Raw genomic sequence first — 22,449 nt, forward strand, 5'->3', positions numbered from 1 at the left:
AGACTATAATAAATGAAATAGGAATATAAATTTAAGTAGAAAACATAGTTTTTAACTTGGGCCTTGTTTACCATGTTGAAAATTTTTCAATAACAAGCAAAAGGACATGACTCACAGATCTAGGACAATAGGGAACTAGGGACTGAGTCATGACTTGGAAATTGGGAACAAGAATCACAGCATCAAAACAGGTCAGTTTTCAAATCTTGGAGAAGTCATGTATAGTAGCCTTTTGTAAGGTATCCTTTAAGATATATTTTTATTTATTTTCTTCATACTTGTGTGTACTCCTAACAAACATTGTTGCCTGTTACCATTGTATTTTCTGGAAATTCACATAAATCTGATCCATTTCTACTAAAATGTTGGATAAAGAAAATATCGGATAGTGGAAAGGAAAAACTTTATTAATGAAAGAAAAATCTATGCATGAGCTAAGCAGGTGTAATGCAGATAGTAATGTCTGGTTTGATCTGAGTATGTGAACAGATGAGACAATTGCAGTAACATCTGGAAGCAGAGAGATTGAAGAAGGAACAGTTAAATTCATAGTGAGTCCCAGAGACTTATGACCAAAGTGAAGACATCTGAATTCAGAGAATCCAGAGGAAATTATTTGCACATAACCATTGTAAATCAAGTTACAAAATGCTCTGAAGGCAGAAATGTGTGTGTATCATTGATTATTTAATGCACACATGCTTGAAGATACTCAATGGTATGTAAATGATGTGATACATTGGCATTTATGATACACTGTATTACAGAAATGGATAATGCTTTCTGTGAAATCTTTAAGGAATATAAGCACTTTTAAGTAAAATCAAGAATTTTTCCTTGTTTTCTAGCCATAAAGATATAGACTTACACACATGAGTATTAAAATCTACTCAACTTATAAAATGAACTTCATTTATAAACATTGCTCTTAAATAATTTTCTCATCGTCTCCTTTTACATCTTTGTTCCTCAAACTATAGATGATGGTATTCAACACTGGAATCACAATGGCATAAAATGTTGACACTATCATGTTATGCTCCAAGGCATAACTGGAACTAGGTCTTACATACATGAAGAGAATTGTTCCATAATATATGGATACTCCAGTTAAGTGAGACCCACACATAGAGAAAACTTTTTGTCTCCCTTCATCAGAACACATTCTCAGAATGGCCAACAGGACAAAGCCATAGGAGACCAGAACAATCAAGACAGTGACTATTTCAATAGAACCCACAAAGTAGAAGAGGAAAAGCTGATTGATTTGAGTATCAGAACAAGAAACAGCAAGAAGTGGAGGAATATCACAGAACATACACTTGATTTCATTGGATCCACAGAAGGACAGGGTAAATGTGGCCACTGTGTGTAGAGTAGCATGTAGAGTGCCACCAACATAGGAAGCAATGATGAGTGGCACATAGACCCTGGGTGACATGCTTACTGAATACAGAACAGGGTTGTAGATGGCTACATATCAGTATATGCTATTGCAACCAACAGAAAGCATTCTGTGCTTCCAAAAGTAACAAGGAGAAACATCTGTGATATACAACCAGAATATGTAATGGATTTATTCATTGCCAGGAAATTGACCAACATTTCTGGGGTGACAGTTGGAAAATAACAGGTATCCAAGAATGATAAAACACTCAGAAAATAATACATGGGGTTGTGAAGCCAGGAATCCCAAGTGACCAGAACAACCAGTCCCAGGTTTCCTATCACAATGAAAATATAGATGGCAAGAAATAGTAAAAATAAGATGACTTGCAGGTCAAAATCATGTGAAGCCCATCAGTATAAACATATGGAAGTCAGTTACATTGTACAACTGAATCCTGTTTAATTCCATATCTGATTAAATACCTGACAATTTCATTATCAGAGGCTTTAAAGGCAATACCTTGTGAATATAGAGCCCACCAAGTTAAGTCATCGTGTTCCATTTTATAAAGGCAAAATGAAAGCATGGCCATTGGGGGATCAGCAGTGATGAAGGCATTGAATCCAAGTAGATGTATTTCACTGTTAATAAATATCAGCAGAAGCAGCTAGGTTTCAAATGCAAGTTCACTGTCGTACTCAGTGGTATATCAGATCTCCAGCCCTACATCATAACTTGGTTCCCAGGAACCCAAACATCTTTATCTTCCAGAATATGTCATATTGGAACAGTATCTTGATCGTATACTGGATGGACATGTTGAACAAGTAGCAACTATTCTAGGCTCATCAGACATTTTTTGGCATATGGTGGAGAACTATCTAATAAAAATTCGTGGGCCTTCTAATTCAGTAGAAATTCTAGGTGTCAAGAGTTATGGAGTATATTGCAAGATCCTTTCTAAATTGAGGAACACTTTCATTAAGCCTAGGAGGGTACAAAATACTTAATGGGACTATTTGTTCTTTAGAGACAGGAGATCAAAGTTCTTGAGATGTCAGAGGTGAACAGGGATACTGTTTGGAGCATTTTTCAATCCCCCTATATGTGCCTTGAAGATTTTGGATCAGGGCCTGCTCATCATCTATTGATGAACAATCTTTAGAGAAATAGTTTACAGATTGTGGTGGACTTTAATAAATACTGAATGTTTAGCCAAGAACTACCAAGTTTCCACAAAACTTCAGCTTTCCATGGAAAATGGATATTTTCTAATGTCAAATTTTGGTATGTCCAGAAGTACCCCCTCACTGAATCAAAGATGTATGATGAAGAAAGGGCCTTAGCATGCTCCAAAGGCCCAGAAAATTTACATGAACTGTCCAAAGACACCATGGTTCACAGTCCTTTCAGATTGCATTCTCTTTCTCAGTCCCATAGGGAGCTCTCTACCATGTATTAATAGGCTAAAAAATGCCTCCATACTGGTTTATAGATGTTTTTGCATGACATGCAGTCATTACCCAAAAGTGAACAGCTGTATCACTGAAGCTCCTTATCATAGTGCACAATCTATGGAGACATGGTTTACTCCATTTTGATAGCCCCTTTGTCTAGGAGGAGAATTGACACAAGGCTTGAACTAATGCAGAGACCTTCCACTATGGTAGTGCTTAGTGTAGCCATGGATGCATTGCCACACCTAAGACCTGTGGTCTCTAGAGCCATCAGTGTGCTGCATCATCCTGGGAAATGCACAGCCAAAGGCACGATACTTCAATGCATGAGAGCTGACATAGGCATTTTGGCCAGCAACACCATGCATGCAGGCAGGCATATGGCTATTGGGTCCCAATACTTTGCCCCAATTTTGTCAGTAGGACACATGTAAAGTCAGGAAAGATCACTCTCCAGTCTTAAGATTGAATGTTGTTTGGCTATTAAGTCTTAAGCTTAGGCCCTGTTACTCCTTTCATAGTTCTGTTTTTTACTTTTGTGATAGGAATGGTTATTCTGTGTCTACTTTGCCTCTGTGTTTTACAACCAAAACAACTCATTTGATTGCCTAGGCTAATTGCTGAAGTTAAATTTATCTCAGGATGAAACTGTCTTGCATCTCATGCCTATCTAATTTTAATGAATCTGGAATTTAGAACTTTGAGTTGATGTTGGAATACGCAAAGACTATCTGAAACTATTGTGATGGAATAAATATATTTTTCTATGAGAAGAACATAGGTCAGGTGAAATGGCTTGGATGTATTTAACAAAATTCAGATGCTGTCATTGTGATAGTGGGGTCTTTAGAGGTAGTTATCAAAAAGATTCTTTTCTTATTAGTGAGACTAAGGTCTTTATGAAAGAGGCTTGAAGCATTTGAAATGCTCACTCTCTTGTCTTTCCACTTTTTACCACATGAGGACTCAGTAGAAAGACTCTTGCCAGAGATTAAATACTGGTATTGTAATCAGGGGTTTCCCAGGTTTCAGAACTGAGACAAAGTGAATTACTATTCTGCTGTTTATAAATTACACAGTCTCACCTGGCTAGATATATAGATTAGTGGTACAGCACTTTTCTAGCATGCATGAAGTTTTGGTTCTGAACCCCAGCATGGCAAAACTAATTATAATCAAATCATAATCATTAAAATACCTAGTCACAGATATTCAGTTATGGTAGCTCACAACAGACTATGACACACAGGATTTATTGACTTTATATCACATTACTTAAATATTGTTAACTTGACATTTAAGTTTTAGGATATCAAGAATAGATATCAATTAAGGATTTCACATTTTCTTTTGCAGAAAGAGGGCTAGGAGATTTTTGGCTGTAATTAGAGTAGAATGTCATATTCATCAGAAGTATGACACTATTTTCTTCATTTGGAAATCAAATATGGTTTAAGTATATCCATATGAATGTCAAGTTTGCAAGGGTTAGATTTGTAATGACTGATTTTAATGTGTCAACTGAAACTGGTCATGGGTATCCATGTTTGGGAAAAATTAATCTGTGTGTAGCTGTAAGGATGTTTTGAATAACATAAATGTTGAGGTTGGTGGAATTTGTGTTGTCCAACACACTGTAGATGAGGATCAAGCAATCATCTGAAGGACAGAATGGAGCAAAAGATCAGCCTCTTTAGAGCAAGAGCTAATGCCGCAGCAGCATGCCTTTGAACTTTGTTTGTATCAGTGACTCTCCCTCCTCTCTAACCCACTGCCTTTAGGCTAGAAATAACTTGTCAGTTCTGCCTGTTCACCAGTCCACTGACTATCTGAGGAATGTAGAATTAGCAGCTACTATATTCACAACATCCAGTTCCTTATAATAAATATTTTTCCTCTCTGTATAATAAAAACTCTGTTTCTCTTTAGAATCTGATCTAATATATCCTTCATGCTTCCTTGAGGCTTCTGATTTTTTGGTACCTATATTTTCACTAGAAATGAATTCATAATATTGGGCTGTCAGTAAAGAGATGACACAACTCAGAAGCCACTGGACAAAGCAAAATGTACTTCTTCAAAACAGTGTGCAATCAACAAAGAGTCCAGTAAGCAAGCTCACTGGGCAGGAAGTCCTCTCAGATTTTATCTCAAACATAACACTGTTCTCCTACCTGGATTGCTGAGTTTCAGGTTCACAGTCTACACATTTGGGTAATTTGAATGCTGACAGATAAGGTAAAGAGCCTTAGAGGCAAGAAGTTTAAAGGTTCAGTAAAACAATACCTGTTTTAGGTCATAAACGTCAGAACCAGGACATCTGTGAAGATCGGAACTTGTTCAGCTATGAAAAACAACGCTTTGTTCATAACCTGACTTCTTATGAAGTCAAGTGGAGCTCATAAAGAATATGGGAAACAAGTTAGGGAGACTAACATCTGTAACGGTGGCGGTTATTGATTAAACTCTTTGACAGAAAAGACCCAATCTAAGTTCATTTGTATAGTTTGATGTTTATTTTTAGAAATGTTTGGCAGTTATATTTTCAAATACTTCTACTGGAGTCTCTCTTTAGTCTTCTTATGAAAATCAGATTACATGTTCATGAGACAGATTTTTTTTTTTGTAAAACTATTGGGGATACATTTACTTCTGCTTTGTTACCATTAAATTAATTGCTCTGATTTTCTTATCTTCAAGTTCATTGATAAAATGAATCATCATATAATTACTTTCATCATCATATAATTACTGATGATCCCATAGAAGGAAAACTTTTTCCTTAAATATTGTAAGTGTGAAAATGTGTTTTTATTTCTAGAATTTCATTGCATAATTCCTCATAGTTTCCATTTTTCTAATGGAAAAATTGATAATTTATACATGTTGGTTTTCCTGTATAGTTGAACTTTCATGCCAGTACTTTTGAAGGGTCTATAGTCACAGACTACCAGAAACACCTCAATTTATAAAAGCAGATTTTGTAATTTTTATAAGGATTCAGTAAAGGCATGCAGAAAAGACTTTGAGAAAGAATGCATATCCTTTCATTGTAGGGATCTCAGCTTTTTCCAGTAGTTCTTAGTCAGTTTATTTATTTATTTAGTTAATTAATTTATTTTACTTTTTTGTCACCAATTCACAATGCAGAACAATCATGGCTGAGGTGAACATAGCATAGGTATACTTTGCCTCCAATTTCTAAACAGTCAGTGTAAGAACAGAGTCTGAGATAATACCAGGAAGCCTCCATGGTCAGTTTTAATAATTCTATATGTCAGTTGATTTCTCCTTATCTGTTCATAAGATGAACAAATTTTCTCCTACACTCTGTTCAAAAGAGTTCATGTATCTTATCTCCATTTGAAGATGTTTATCTCCTAGAAACTGAGATTGTGTGTTTTTGACACAGATCTCTGCTAGACTCACCAAAAGTCAGTGTTTTATAATTATCTGGCTTTTGAGATGGTTAGATTTGGTGATATATACTTTACAGCTTTCCAAATCCTGTGAGGAAGTAGAATTTATGTAAGCCCCTTTATACCTTATCCAGTGGTATGATTTCAAATACGTCCTTTCTGGGTAGCTCCACTTCCACCATGCAATGTTTCTGAGGTTCTTGGTCTCCTCGTTGGTAAAGCAATGAAATCTCAGAATCAGTATAGTTTAACTTCTCTCAAGCTCTCAGCTCCAAAATGATGTTCTTCTCGCTTTCCTTTGTTCCCTCCCTCCTTTCTTTTTATTCTTTCTTCTTTTTCTCCTCACTAAAAAATTTGTCTTTGTGTTTTTAACTACAAAAACTCAAAATTTGAAAATTCTTCATGACTCAATGAGTAAAACAGATTATCAAGTCTTGTTGAAATGACATTTCTAATATTTTAAATGTAAACATTTTCCTCTTTTTTTCTGCCATTTATTTAATGAGGCTGTTCAATACTTCCTAAAGTACATTTAATGAGGCTGAATAGTGAGGCAGGAAAAGAAAAAAATAAGCCTCTTTTTTCATTTAATGAATAGCATGCTCAAAACAGGAACTCAACACTCAGGTAGCTTGCAATTGAATCCTTGTACAATCCAGAGCTATGTGTGTCACTGAACAAATTCCTTCACATTGGTGTGCTCCTGTTTCTTCATCTGTGATAAAAAGGAAATACTGCAATTGCTTCTAAAATATTTGGACATGGATATTTAGCCATGTTTTTGAAGTACTTACCCTTTTCTTCCAGATAATTCTCCTCAAAATATAATAAATAAAAGCAATCAACAAATGCTGGCAAGGATGTGGTGAAAAAGGAAACTTCAGAGATGATTGAGTGGAATGTAAAGTTGTCCAGCCACTGTAGAAATCAGGATGGAGGTTAATCAAAAAAGCTAAAAATAGACCTACCTTATGATCCTACTATATAATGCCTGGGCATATATCTGAGGAAGTATAGATCAACATATGAGGGAGAAACCTTCACATTCATATTTAAGCATTATTCACAATAGCCAAGTGATGATCAGCCTAGGTGCCAAACAACCAATGAATGGATAAAGAAAATGTGGTATATATACACAATGGAGTATTACTTAGCAATAAAAAGGAGTAGAATTATATTGTTTGCAGGAAAATGGATGGAACTGACACTTGATCATATTGAGTGTCATAATTCAAGCTCTAATAAGCCAAATATCATAAAGTTTTGATATATGTGGAACTTGGAACAAAATGATAAAAATAACTTAAGGGTGTTCAAAGGGAGGGGCAAGGTAAATGGAGAGAGCACCAGGGGCTGAAAAGAATTCAGGTATGTTACTTGTATATTCATGGAGATCACATAAAGAAATGCACCAAATATTGTTTTTAAAATTGAGGATGGGGCAAAGAGGCTTGGTGTAATATAATAGAGGGTAGAAATGCTCAAAATACACTGTAAGCATTATGTAATCTTCATGTGAAACCCCTTTATACTATTAATTAATCTTACATAAAAAACAAAGTAAATATTAAGATATAGTAGTCCATGTAGTCTAACATTTTACACTGGGTTTTAACTCTGTGCCTCACTTTTGTTAGGCAGACACTCTACCACTTGGGCCACTCCACTAGTCTTTTTCTGTGATGGTTTTTGTTTACATAGGGTCTGGTGAATTATTTGCCAGGGCTAGCTGTGAATTGCAATCCTTCTTATCTCTGCCACCTGAGCAGCTATGATTACAAGGATGAGACAGTAGGGCCCTGCTTGACTTTCATAAAACAAAATGTTGTCTATAAGATAGTATGACATCTCTCAATCCAATTTTTTTGGTGATGAGTTTTGAATATACATTTTGCCTGCAAAATGTATATTCAAACCATTTGCAGATGGTTGAGTTCCTTTTGCGTAATTGGTTAGAAAAGGTTAGAAACTGATACATGAAAATTATATGATCTCAAATTCACAATTCAAGTATAATTCTTAAAAGGAACATTGTTCAATCACTTATGCTTTGAATGGATTGTTCTGGTGGATTAAAAAAAAATAAGTTTAGTGAAAAACAAATGTTCATTGAAAGGAAAGTGAACTTATATTCTTTTCCAATAACCAAGTATTAGGATAAAGCTAAGTCAAATAGGATAAAAAAAAGTAGATGTTGATGGGAGTAGAAGTGCAGTAAGACTGTTTTCATTCTATTGGCTTGTTCCATTGGCATATATTTTTGAGGCATGATAAAAATGCAAAATCATTTTGTATAGATAAAGATAGGCATGCCTGTGACTGAACAAGAACTACTATCAAAGGGTTTAGCATAAGAGAAATTCCAAAGGATGTTTAATTTTTCAAATCTTATGGTATCCATACATATTAGTGTGTGTGTGTGTGTGTATGTATGTATACACACAAATATGTGTACACATATACACACATATATGTATAAACAGACATGCATATTTACATAAATGCTTGTTCCATAACCAAGTTTTATTTGTTTTTCTGATTTTCCAGAACATATTCAATGAGCATCAAATTATCATTTCACTACATTTCTGGTAGTTTCAAAATGGGTGCAGTTGATTTCTTTGATTGAAAGAGGTGAAGAAAGTATAAGAAAATTTATGAGGCAGAGATACACAGAAAGAGATGTGTTCATAGCTTAGATATATGTCATCATGTGAGGACATGTTTTGGTGGAAAAGTAAGAATTGAGGATCCCTTAACAAGGATTCTAGAATGGGGAAATATCTCCATCACAAATGTTGACAATTTACTACAAAAAATGTGAAAATTTAATTTTTATTACACAATCTTGGGAACATGACCACTACTTAAGGAAAGTTCAAATTAATCACAAGATTCAAACAATAATAACATTTATACAAAGTATATTAAATATGAATTGTTTTGAACAACATAGCACATAGGAATCACAATTTTTGAAAAATACTGCATGGGATAGCTGACTAAAGCTTTATTTAAAAATATTTTAACACATATAGCACTGTTAACCAAAACAAGAATATTTTCCTCTCTGGTTTCTGACCACACATATTTGGACTGACATCCAACATTTTTATACATTTCTAAAAACGTATTAATTATGAACAAAATTCTCTCCACAATTTTTTCATTGCCTCTTTTACATCTTTTTTCCTCAAACTATATATGATAGCATGGGAATCACAACAGTGTAAAATATTGATACTACCATGTCGTGGTTTGAAGCATAGCTAGAATTTGGTCTCATATAACTGAACAGAATAGTTCCATGATAAATGGGCACTCCAGTTAAGTGAGACCCACACGTAGAGAAAACTTTTTGTCTTCCTTCACCAGAACGCATTCTCAGAATAGCCAACAGGATAAAGCCATAGGAGACCAGGACAATCAGGATAGTGACTACCTCAATAAAGCCCACCAAGTAGAAAAGTAGTAGCTCATTTGTGTGAGTATTGGAACAAGAAATAGCAAGTAGGGGAGGGATATCACAGAACACATGCCTAATTTCATTGGATCCACAGAAGGATAGATTAAATGTGGCTGCTCTGTGTACAGTAGCATGTAAAATGCCACCAACATAGGAAGCAATGATGAGTGGCACATAGACTCTAGGTGACATGCTCACTGAATACAGAAGAGGGTTGTAGATGGCTACATAGCAGTCATAAGCCAATGCAGCCAACAGAAAGCATTCTGTGGTACATAAAGTAACAAAGAGAAGCATTTGTGTTGCACATCCAAGAAATGAAATAGACTTAATTTCTGCTAAGAAATCGAACAACATTTTTGGAGTGACAACTGTAGAATAGCAGGCATCCAAGAAAGATAAAACACTCAGAAAATAGTACATAGGGTTGTGGAGCCGAGAATCACCAGTGACTAGAACAACCAGTCCCAAATTCCCTAACAGAGTGAAAAGATAGATGACAAGAAATAATAGAAATAAAAACACTTGAATACCAAAATCATCTGTGAATCCCCTCAATATAAACATGGTGACTTCAGTCAGGTTCTTTAACCTAGTCTCATATATATCCAACTCTGATGACAATTGTTCCATTTCAGTTTTGATTGCAGATTCTAAACTAAGTAGCTTCAGTAAACAGAGGTCTTTTAATTATATCTGCATTTGATTCTTAGGACATCTTAGCTTCCTTAATAATAATGAGATAGGCCATGATGAAGAACTTGATGGATCCAAGCATATGAATTTCTCCATAGAAGGGAAAGGAAGAAATAATTTCATTTACTTGGCCAATTTTATTGTGTTAACACATCCTGAAATTAAAGTGATTTTATATTCCCATTAATTGGGGGGATTTCCTATCTTTTCTTCCTATAGCATATTGTCCTAAAATTTATCAATATGCATGAATATATCCATACTTGAATAAAAAATGTTACAATGAAAAACACACCTGATTAATGACCTTGATATATCACAAAGTACATGAAATACTTTTTACTAATGGATTACAATTTCCAAACTAGAAAAATCACACTTACCTCACAGGTAAATTAAAATGAGAAAAAGCATATCAAAATTCCTGAAAAGTGTTCTCATATAACAACAATAGATATGTTAGACTAACATCTCAATTTGATACATGGAGTGGCCATTTCAAACAAAACCATTTCATGTCTTCTCTTTTTGGCAACTGGCTTGTTCCACTAAAGAGAACCAGAGATTTTATTGTGGAGACAGATGTGCCTTGTTTACAAACAAAAATAGTAAAATATTTTGTTTACAATTTTATTTCTACCCTGGTATGTATAATCTGGCTGCCAATTTTTAGGCCTGGTTACTTAACTAAATTACTGCCTATCGAATTTTAAGTTAATAACCATGAAAGACATTTCTCATTTATGCCTACCTACAAAGTCATTAGAGACATATCTCTGTTGAAAGTAAGTCATGACATTTCTTTTAATATGCTATTAGTTTTTATAAGAGTTTCTAAAAATACTATGAACTAAAAGTCATTGATAGTGGCTAATAAAATTATTAAAGCTCTTGCTAAAAGAATAAAGTCACTAACTGGCCACTGGTTGCCCATGCCTGTGATCCTAGCTATTTGGGTGGCTGAGATCAGAAGGACTGTGATTCAGGCCAGACTTTGTAAGCACATCTCAGACAATAGCTGGGTGTGGTGATACATGCCTCCCATCCTAATCCATGTGGAAGACAAAGATCAGGAGGATCACAGTTCCAGGCTGGCTTGTGCAAAATGTGAGACTCTTATCTCTAAAATAACCAGAGCAGAAAGGGCTGGATGTATGGCTCAGGCACTAGAATGCTTGCTTGCAAGTGTGAAGCCCTGAGTTTAAACCCTAGTACCTCCACAAAAGAAAAAAAATAGTCACTATATTTTACAAAATCAGCCTATAATTTCTGGATATACTTTCTGATATATCACTCTTTTTTCATTCAGTGAGTGTGAAGGAAGAAAACATATGACCGAAATTTAAAAGTGAAGAAAGAAGGAAAATAAAGTTAGAGTCACATGTATCTGACCTAAAAGCCCCTTTTATTAAAAAATAATTTATTGGGTACACTGAGCTGTATTGAGGAGAATTCTATATAGTGATTTTTTTCTTCCATATGTCATAGATTGAAAATATTTTTAAAGGATATTTTTAACTCTGCCATACATAGGTGCAAACTAAATTCAGTGATTACAAATGGTTGGTATAATAATGTGAAACTTGATAAGTTTTGCCATCTTAAGATAAACATACACCAAGAAGAGAATAAACTGATAAGATTTAGCTACTTTTGGAAAGAGAAGGAAGCCAGGTAGTTATATTACCCTAAGAGTGTCTTCAAAATTGCATGCGAAAGATTATTTTTCTAATACACAGAATAGGTTCATAAATCTAGAAAAACAGAACCAAACAAAACACTCATTTATTTCTTAGAAAATTCCAGAGCAGCCTGCATAAACAAGGTAAAGTTTAATTTAAATTAAATACAGATAATTTACATGTTAAACATGAGTACTCAGAAGTTTATTAATGTATAATTTTGCTTGAATATTCATGTTAATAAAATAGCTTCTAAAGACAAATTTGTATAAATGTGCATTTAATGCGTTTTTGTTGGCTCAGAAAAATACTTGTTTGTTTAAATTATCCCTATTCTTCATCTTTTCTTTCCTACTTTCTTCTCTCTCATTCTCTTGCTTTCCCAGTCCCCCTCCCCCCAAAAAGAATTTATATATATATTATACATTATATTATATATATAATATAATGTATATTATATATATTATATTATATATATATAATTGTTTACTAAAGATGGTCAGAGGCAAGTAGGAATTAGGAATAAATAAACACAGAGCAAAGAATAATTATGCAACAAATGTTCAAAGATTTACTAATAATCTATGAAGGGAAATCATTATAAAATGGATGCTGATCATCATGTACAAGAAAATGTCAGCTACATTACAACTCAAACTAATGTCTCTCTCAGTGTCTGATGTAAAGCAATTGTGGATAATTAAGAATATATTTGTCTCTCATCTTAAACAAAGTTAGCCAGACTCAGAAGTCCAAAAATCACATTCTCTGTCTCATATGCAGATAATAGACCCAAAACAAATGCAGTAATATTATTGGACATGGGTCACACACTAAGGGGAGAACGTGCACGGGAGGAATAGGGAAAGGGAAGGAAATGTAAAACTTGGATGTGGTTGATGTGCCCACTGTATAGGAGTGAATATCGTAATCTTAAACTCCCAGAGGCCAGTTTGGGAAGGGGACCAGGAAGTAGTGAAGGGGTCTGGTAGAGATGAACCAATGTGGGTTGCAATACACATGTGAATGGAAGCAATGATAGGAATCTCTCTGTATAGCTATCTTTATCTCAAATTAGCAAAAATGCTATTTCTTTCTTATTATCCCTTATGCTTTCTTTTCAACAAAATCTTAGAACAAGAGGGCAGAACAAGTTTTACCCAGAACTGGGTAGGGAGGGGATCCTGGTGGGAGGGCATGGCAAATAATATATACACATGTCATGTGAGTACATGTAAAATGATAAAATAAAAAATAGAATATATTTGTCTGTAAACCATGATTCTAAAATCTCATACTCATACATATGAGTTTGGAAACATTATTTCCTCTTCTAAATAAAGGAATAAGATTAAACTTTTCAACCTCATGAGCATGGAGTAATTGTAGAATGCCATTTTATGAAAGGTGATAATATTTTAGTGAATGAAACATTTTATCATCTGTGAAGAGTGTGTACACATGAAACATGTCTTCCAAGTTTTATTCATGTAAAAATGGTAAAGATGTACAAAATGATTGTTTTACTAATACTTTGACAATGAATGAATGTGCACAAAATTGGAAACGTTTTTGTTTTTATGTTTTATATACACTTGCTATGTGACTATAAGTTTACAACTATTAAATAGTATCCCACTGAGAGTAAATCCAATGACTCTATATCGCTACATGCCAAATTTAAAAAATGTATCTTTTTCATTTTTTCTGCCCAAAGATGTCATTAAAATAAAAGTATGTTTACTTAACTTCCTCTGATACTGTTGCCAATATAATTTTCTAGTTAATTTAATGTCTTTGATTTTGGATGTAAAACAAGAGGATGTTTTATGAATTGACATGTATATTACACCAAATCATGTCTCATTAGAGCATTTATCTACTTCCTGGTGGGAACAATAGATATGATAGAGGAAATATCATATTTAGTTACTTTATCCAACATACCTGTCAAGCATATATTTCTATTAACTTATATTTAACAATTCCAGAGATGATTTATTTATGCCTACCTAATTTCCTTTAAAACAAATAGAGTAAAAATGCAAAGTTTATGTATAAAGAATTTTTAACTATTATATGATCAATATAGAAAACTAAAATTTAAAAAATCAGTTTCTCAACTTTGCTGGTCAATCTTATTTCTCAACTTTCCATAACAATCCTATTGCAGACAATATACTTACGATACACAGTTCAAATAAGTCATGGCATATTATTAAACCACTATAAGGGGCAATATATTGTGTGTAATTTTCATCTGTGATCTACATACCAAACTTCAAAATGCATCATATAACATATTTTGTACATAATAAAACTGAGGCCCACTGAGACATGTAATTTTATCAGGTCAAATTGTTGTTTAATAAAAACACAGAATTCAAACTTAAATTTCTCTCACTTCACCCCAATGTAATTTCTTCCTTACCATATTTCCAACTCACCATTAAAGCTGAAATTATGGAATAATATCCCTGAAAAATTATATTAAACAGCATACCTCTTGATTTATAAAAACATAATAAGCATAATAAGGTATGGAATGTGAAAGAAATTTAGTTGCTTTCAAATTATCTAACCAGTAAAATAAATTTAAGATTTGAATTACTACATAAGAAAACAAAACTAAAGAAAAATGAACCAAAAGTGAAATATAACCAATGGCTCATTTAAAGTTAATTTTATCCCTCATTATCTTAATGGCTATCTTTCATCAAAAACTTAAAGCACATTTCTAAGTTACAAATCTATCTATTAGCCAAAATGTCTAGGAACTCTTCATCTTTTTCCTTCTATGTTTCCACAATTTCTTGGAATTTGCAATTCAAAACTTTGAGCTTAATAGAATCTTGCCTGTTATATTTATATATGTAGGCATATATTTACTTTCAAATGCACTGCTATAACTTTTAAAATATTTTAAAAGTGAACCAAAGTCCCTTCTCTTACCCATGAAAAAGAGCTTCTCACTCAGTTAAGAAATGCTATGCATACTACACGATTGGATTCTTCATCCTAACTCCTCAAACACCTGAGGTCCACAGGGAGTCCCCAGTGAGGAGAAATATTTTATTCTGGGAATGTGTCAAGATGATTGTGTCCTAATAAAAAAGTGAGTGGTTCCAGAATAATGAACTACAGGTTGAAAATGATTACCTAAAGTAACTTTGGATTTCAATTTTTTAAAAGATTCCTTACTGGGAAAATTATAATTATACATGGCAGAGTTTTTCCTAACTCTAATACTTTTTTTTTGATGGTATTAATTTTCTTTTTTTTTATTGTTTTATTATTCATATGTGCATACAAATATAAGGCTTGGGTCATTTCTCCCCCTTGCCCTCAACCCCTCCCTTACCACCCACTCCACCCCCTCCCTCAATACCGAGCAGAAACTATTTTGCCCTTATCTCTAATTTTGTTGAAGAGAGAGTATAAGCAATAATAGGAAGGAACAAGGGTTTTTGCTGGTTGAGATAAGGATAGCGAAACAGGGATTTGACTTACATTAATTTCCTGTGTGTGTGTGTTACCTTATAGGTCAATTCTTTTTGATCTAACCTTTTCTCTAGTTCCTGGTCCCCTTTTCCTATTGGCCTCAGTTGCTTTTAAGGTATCTCCTTTAGTTTCTCTGCATTAAGGGGAACAAATGCTAGCTAATTTTTTAGGTGTCTTACCTATCCTCACACCTCCCTTGTGTGCTCTCACTTTTATTATGTGCTCAAAGTCCAATCCCCTTTTTGTGTTTTCCCTTGATCTAATGTTCACATATGAGGGAGAACATGCAATTTTTGGTCTTTTGGACCAGGCTAACCTCACTCAGAATGATGTTCTCCAATTCCATCCATTTACCCGTGAATGACAACATTTTGTTCTTCTTCATGGCTGCATAAAATTCCATTGTATATAGATACCACATTTTCTTAATCCATTCGTCAGTGGTGGGGCATCTTAGCTGTTTTCATAACTTGGCTATTGTGAATAGTGTGCAATAAACATGGGTGTGCAGGTGCCTCTGGAGTAACCTGTGTCACAGTCTTTTGGGTATATCTCCAAGAGTGGTATTGCTGGATCAAATGGTAGATCAATGTTTTGCTTTTTAAGTAGCCTCCAATTTTTTTTCCAGAGTGCTTGTATTAGGTTAAATTCCCACCAACAGTATAAGATGTTTCCTTTTTCCTCGCAACCATGCCAACACGGGTTGTTTGTGGTGTTGCTAATGATGGCTACTCTAACAGGGGTGGGATGGAATCTTAGTGTGGCTTTAATTTGCATTTCCTTTATGGCTAGAGATGGTGAGCATTTTTTCATGTGCTTTTTGGCCATTTGAATTTCTTCTTTTGAGAGAGTTCTGTTTAGTTCACTTGCCCATTTCTTTATTGGTTCATTGTTTTGGGAGAATTTAGTTTTTTAAGTTCCCTATATATTCTGGTTATCTGATGTATAGTTGGCAAATATTTTCTCCCACTCTGTGGGTGTTCTCTTCAGTTTAGAGACCATTTCTTTTGATGCACAGAAGCTTTTTAGTTTCATGAAGTCCCATTTTTCTATGCTATCTGTTAGTTGCTGTGCTGCTGGGTTTTCATTGAGAAAGTTCTTACCTATACCTACTAACTCCAGAGTAGTTCCTACTCTTTCCTGTATCAACTTTAGAGTTTGGGGTCTGATATTAATCTTGAGTTAATCTTGGTATAGGGTGATATACATGGATCCAGTTTCAGTTTTTTGCAGACTGCTAACCAGTTTTCCCAGCAGTTTTTGTTGAAGAGGCTGCTATTTCTCCATCATATATTTTTAGCTCCTTTGTCAAAGACAAGTTGGTTATACTTGTGTGGCTTCATATCTGGGTCCTCTATTCTGTTCCACTGGTCTTCATGTCTGTTTTTCTGCCAGTACCATGCTGTTTTTATCGTTATTGCTTTGTAATATAGTTTGAAGTCAGGTATCGTGATACCTCCAGCATTGTTCTTTTGACTGAGTATTGCCTTGGCTATTTGTAGCCTCTTGTGTTTCCATATAAATTTAATGGTAGATTTTTCAATCCCTTTAATGAATGTCATTGGAATTTTGATGGGAATTGCATTAAACATGTAGATTACTTTTGGGAGTATAGACATTTTTACTATGTTGATTCTACCAATCCATGAGCATGGGAGATCTCTTCACTTTCTATAGTCTTCCTCAATCTCTTTCTTCAGAAGTGTATAGTTTTCCTTGTAGAGGTCATTCACATCTTTTGTTAGGCTTACACCTTGGTATTTTATTTTTTTTTGAGGCTATTGTAAATGGAATTGTTTTCATACATTCTTTTTTGCTCATTGTTAGTGTATAGAAATGCTAATGATTTTTCTATGTTGATTTTATATCCTGCTACCTTGCTGTAGCTATTGATGATGTCTAGAAGCTTCTGAGTAGAGTTTTTTGGATCTTAAAGTATAGGATCATGTCATCTGCAAATAAGGATGTTTTGACAGTTTCTTTACCTATTTGTATTCCTTTTATTCCTTCTTCTTGCCTAATTTCTCTGGCTAGGAATTCCAGTACTATGTTGAATAGGAGTGGAGATAGTGGGCATCCTTGTCTACTTCCTGATTTCAGAGGGAAAGGTTTCGGTTTTTCTCTATTAAATATAATGCTGGTTGTAGGTTTTTCATATATAGCTTTTATAATGTTGAGGTTTTTTCCTTCTATTCCTAGTTTTCTTAGAGCTTTTATCATGAAATGGTGTTGGATCTTATCAAAGGCTTTTTCTGCATCTATTGAGATGATTAAGTGGTTTTTGTCTTTGCTTCTGTTAATGTGGTTTATTACAATTATTGATTTTCATATGTTGAACCACCCCTGCATTCTTGGGATGAAGGCTACTTGGTTGTGGTGAATAATCTTTTTGATGTGTTGTTGAATTTGGTTTGCCATTATTTTGTTGAGGATTTTTGAATCAATGTTCATTAAGCAGATTGGCCTATAGTTCTCCTTTTTGGAGGTGTCTTTGCCTGGTTTTAGGATAAGTGTAATACTGGCTTCATAAAATGTGTTTGGCAGTTTTCCTTCCCTTTCTATTTCATGGAAAAGTTTAAGGAGGGTTGGTATCAGTTCTCTAAAAGGTCTGATAGAATTCAGCAGAGAATCCATCACATCCTGGACTTTTCTTTTTGGGGAAACTCTTGATTGCTTCTTCAATTTCATTTTGTGTTACAGATTTTGAGTTGTTTAATTAATATTTCTTTGGTTTTTCCTTTAATTGCCATTTCATCTTCAAGTTCTGAGATTCTGTCTTGTGTTTGTTCTATTCTGCTGTATTGGCCTTCCACTTTGTTTTGCAGTTCTGTTTCATTCTTTTTTCTGAGGTTTTCCATATCCTGGGTGGTTTCCTCTTTAATGTTGTTTATTTTTGTCCTGAGTTCATTTATCTGTTTATTAATCTTGTTCTCTGTTTCACTTTGGTGTTTATACAGTGCTTCTATGGTTTCCTTTATTTCTTCTTTTGCTTTCTCATATTCTTTATTTTTGTTGTCTTGGAATTTCTTGAGTGTCTCCTGAACATTTTGGTTGACCATATCCAGTATCATCTCTATAAAATTCTCATTGAGTACCTGTAGTATGTCTTCTTTTAAATTATTCTTGTGGGCTTCATTGGGTTCTTTGGCATATTTTATCTTCATTTTGTTGGAGTCTGGATCTGAGTATCTGTTTTCTTCATTCCCCTCTGGTTCCTGTACTAATTTTTTGCTGTGGAGAAACTGGTTTCCCTTTTTTTTCTGTCTTCCCATCATTTTCCTTGGTGTTGTTACTGTCCCTGTACTGTGTGCAATTAAGTATTTTCTAACTTGTAATAATAACAATGATAATATTAGAATGGAAGGGTGAGAGCAGATGGAGAGCAGGAAGTTAAAGAAAAGCGAAAAACAAACAGACAAGTAGGAAAAAAACAAAACAAGGCATCAAACAAGAAAGTTTCAAAGGTATAAACAGGGAGCGTTAGTGTACTAATCGACAGTAAGGTGAACAGGTATTAGAGAGACAGAGAGAGGATTGAAAATAAAAAATAAAAAGAATAAAGACAAGAATAAAAATAAAAATAAACAAATGAATGTAATATATATATAAATAAAATAAAACAAAATGAAAAATAGAAAATAAAAAATAAAAAAAATAAAAAATAAAAACCTCCAAGTTCAAATGAAATGAAGTTTCAGTCTTAATAATTTTGGTGTCTGTCTCAGTCTCCAATCCTGGAGATGGTGCCACAGATGTTGTTCTGTAGTTGTCTTATCAATGGGGACGCATAAAATAGAACAAAACTGCACAAAAACAAAAAAACAAAAAAAAACCCCACAAAGTGTCCCAAGTTCAAATGCAATACAGTTTCCGTAAGTTTTTCAGCATGCAGGTGTAGTTCAGTTGTTTTCTCATCAAAGGTAGGGAGAGAGAAAAAAAAAAGTGTCTGGAGAGACAGTTCTGTGAATGGTATCTGTGGTTGTGGCATGCCTGCCTGGTACTGTCAACCTGCTGTTGCTGGAGGCGTTATTTATGCAGATCTCAGGGGTGAGCTTAGCACTCACCTGGCCCTGCAGGCTTTGTTTACTCAGAGTTCTCCTGTGTGTGAGCCTCTGCTGTAAGCTTTCCCCTTTCCAAGCACAGTGGGGGAGGTGACACTGCACACTGCACCTGCTTTCTCAGCTCATGTGGGAAGTGGGTCTTCCCCTTTCTCCTGTGGAGTTTTCCTCCCACTACCACTTTTACAAGCTTTCCTGCTTCTGATTACTGGGTGGTGCTGCTGCTCCTGCTAGCCACCGTGTTTGTTTACAGCTCACTTAGGAAGTGGGTCTTCCCCCCTCTCCTGTGGCGTTTTCCTCCCTCCACCACTCTCACAAGTTTTCCCACTCCTGGTTGCTGGGCGCGAGCCCCCCCTCCCGCAGGAGCCTCTCTGGCCCTCCTGGATTGTTTATTTACATTTCCAGGAAGGATTCCCTTCCTCCAATCTTTGGCGCTCAGTGAGCCCCACCCTCTTTCCCGCATCTCTTTATTGTTCTTATTGCTTATTACTCAGTTTCTCTTTTTTCTCCAGGTGGAGGTCAGTCTGTCCAGGGGGCTATGCTGCTCTGGCCCAGGGTTGTCTGTGGGAGTACCTCATACCGCTTAGCTCACCTTGTCCATGTCTTCCCAAGCCGTCTAGGCACGGGCTACTGGCGGCTTGGGGGCCCTCCTGGTTTCTCCATTTAACATGAAGTGGAGATGCTCTGCACCAGCTGGAAGTGTGGAGGGGTCAAAGTTTTGCCTCTTCTCAGTGGTTTTGCCTGCAAGGTGTGTCTCCAGCATCTCTCCAAGATTTCATTATAGGAGGCACGCTTTCTGTTTCCTCCCTCTAGCTGCCATCTTGGAATCTCCCCACTCTAATACTAATTACTTGTGTAATATTGAATTGATAAATTCTCTGAATCCAGTTTCTTCTTCCTGGGAATATAATCAATGCATTCTCTAGAATTCCTATAAAGATGTACACAATGAAATATTACAGACCTGTAATATAATAGAATCTGTAATCTTTAAGTACATTCACTTATTTACTTTGAAAATGCTATGCTTCTAAACAGAATGTGAAATATACATATATATATATATATGTTCATTGAAGTTTAATAGAGGAGTGAATATATGAATATAAGTATAAGAAGTATTGATAGAAGAGGAGAGGCAGTACACAGGTAATAATATTCTGCACAATGATAACTTGTAATATTAGAGCTCTGTCAAAGGTAAATTTCAAATATTTTAAGTCATATAGATTTTTTCTTCTATCTTAAGGACATATATGGAATATTTCTGGGGGATCCTACATCCAAGAATAACTTTGGTATACACAAATATTCTCACTTCAGATCTTGTCATAAAAGCTAAATAATCAGGAGTAAGAGGTATTGGCTAAAAACAAGATGCCTCAATCAATGGAACACATAAAATATTCAGAAACAGATTCATATGTATATTGTCAATTTATTTTTGACTGATATGGCAAGGAAAATCTGTGGAGGGTAGATAGTCTTTTTTTTAAAGAAAGAGAAAAATATTTGAATACCTTAATGCCACAAAAAGTCTCTCCAGTTAAACTTTATTATACAATCTAATGGCTTACCATTTCTATAGGAAGTATACACAAACTGAAGGAATTTTATGTGTAGCATAAAATAGAAGAACATCACAGAAAAAATTGTTTGTTTGGCACAGAGAAATTTACCCCCCACCATGGAACTTACTCATCCTCTATCAACATGCTCCTCTAATAATCAATAGCTAACAGTACAGTGCATCATATTATATTCACATACGGACAGATTTTTTTCAATATTTTGCATTCTCTAATATTTTTATTCCCACTTCTACCTCCCATAGTCCCCTCAGACAGACTCATTACAGGAAATTTCTTAACATTTCAATTATCTCATTGGAGTTAGTCCTGACAGGATAATGTTCAAATATTAGTTATTAATAAAATATCTTATTACAAAGTAGCCAGGATCAAAAATGTGGTCACATAAATTTTTCAGTGATCTATTTTAATTATTACTTTTGTTTTAATGTCAGCATATAATTAAATTCTAGAAAAGATACTTCTGATTTTAAACAGTTACTAATACAGTGATATAAGACTTATAAACCAAAATGTCATATTTAAAAGAAATTGCTTTAAATCTCTATGGCTTCAAATATTTAGTCAGCATGCTTGGCAAAACCTTCCTGAACAAACATGGAGAATTACAATTATTGCTGTTTAAGAGAGCAATAAACTTTTAAGAGAAACCTAACATCATACCTGGCATTTAATCATAGGTCTGGGTGTTACATACATGTTATCATTCTCAAATTCTGTTATTAATTTTATACAAAGTGTGTACTGAACTGATGCCAAAAATTGTACTTGTATTGTGCTGGTGTTTTTTCTAATCACTCTTAATTAAATAAAAATATGTTGACTTCATCATATATATCAACATTTTTATTATTTCCACTCAGTTCTTACCTCACCTACAAAAAATGTTTTCTCTCAACCTCCCTTTAGCTTCTATTCACATCACTGTTTCCCATGGCAATTTTTTTTTTATTCTTTTATTCACTTGTGTATACATTGGTCATTTCTCCCTCCTCCCTCCTCCCCCACCCTCTGCCCCTCCTCCCCCTCCTCACTTCCAGGCAGAACCTGTTCTGGCCTTATTTCTAATTTTGTTGAAGAAAAGACATAAGCATAATAAGGAAGCCAAAGCAGTTTTGCTAGTTGAGTTAAGGCTATCTATATAGAGAGATTCCAGGCATTGCTTTCATGTATAAATACGTTATA

General features: G+C 34.6%; 1 protein-coding gene and 2 pseudogenes across 1 annotated transcript; all 3 read right to left on the reverse strand.

Annotated features, from left to right (window-relative positions):
* Window positions 1-928: 928 nt before the first annotated feature.
* On the reverse strand, window positions 929-1,858 carry LOC141420871 (olfactory receptor 5T9-like; annotated as a pseudogene).
* Window positions 1,859-5,973: 4,115 nt separating this feature from the next.
* On the reverse strand, window positions 5,974-6,095 carry LOC141416696 (small nucleolar RNA SNORA51; annotated as a pseudogene).
* A 3,106-nt stretch (window positions 6,096-9,201) lies between these two features.
* Window positions 9,202-10,495, reverse strand: LOC141420872 (olfactory receptor 5T3-like). The gene has a single exon (XM_074066435.1). The coding sequence runs from the start codon at window positions 10,366-10,368 to the stop codon at window positions 9,463-9,465; it is 906 nt and encodes a 301-aa protein (XP_073922536.1). The 5' UTR covers window positions 10,369-10,495; the 3' UTR covers window positions 9,202-9,462.
* Between the last annotated feature and the right edge of the window lie 11,954 nt (window positions 10,496-22,449).

Source organism: Castor canadensis, chromosome 1, assembly GCF_047511655.1.
Source record: "Castor canadensis chromosome 1, mCasCan1.hap1v2, whole genome shotgun sequence".
Lineage (NCBI taxonomy): Eukaryota > Metazoa > Chordata > Mammalia > Rodentia > Castoridae > Castor > Castor canadensis.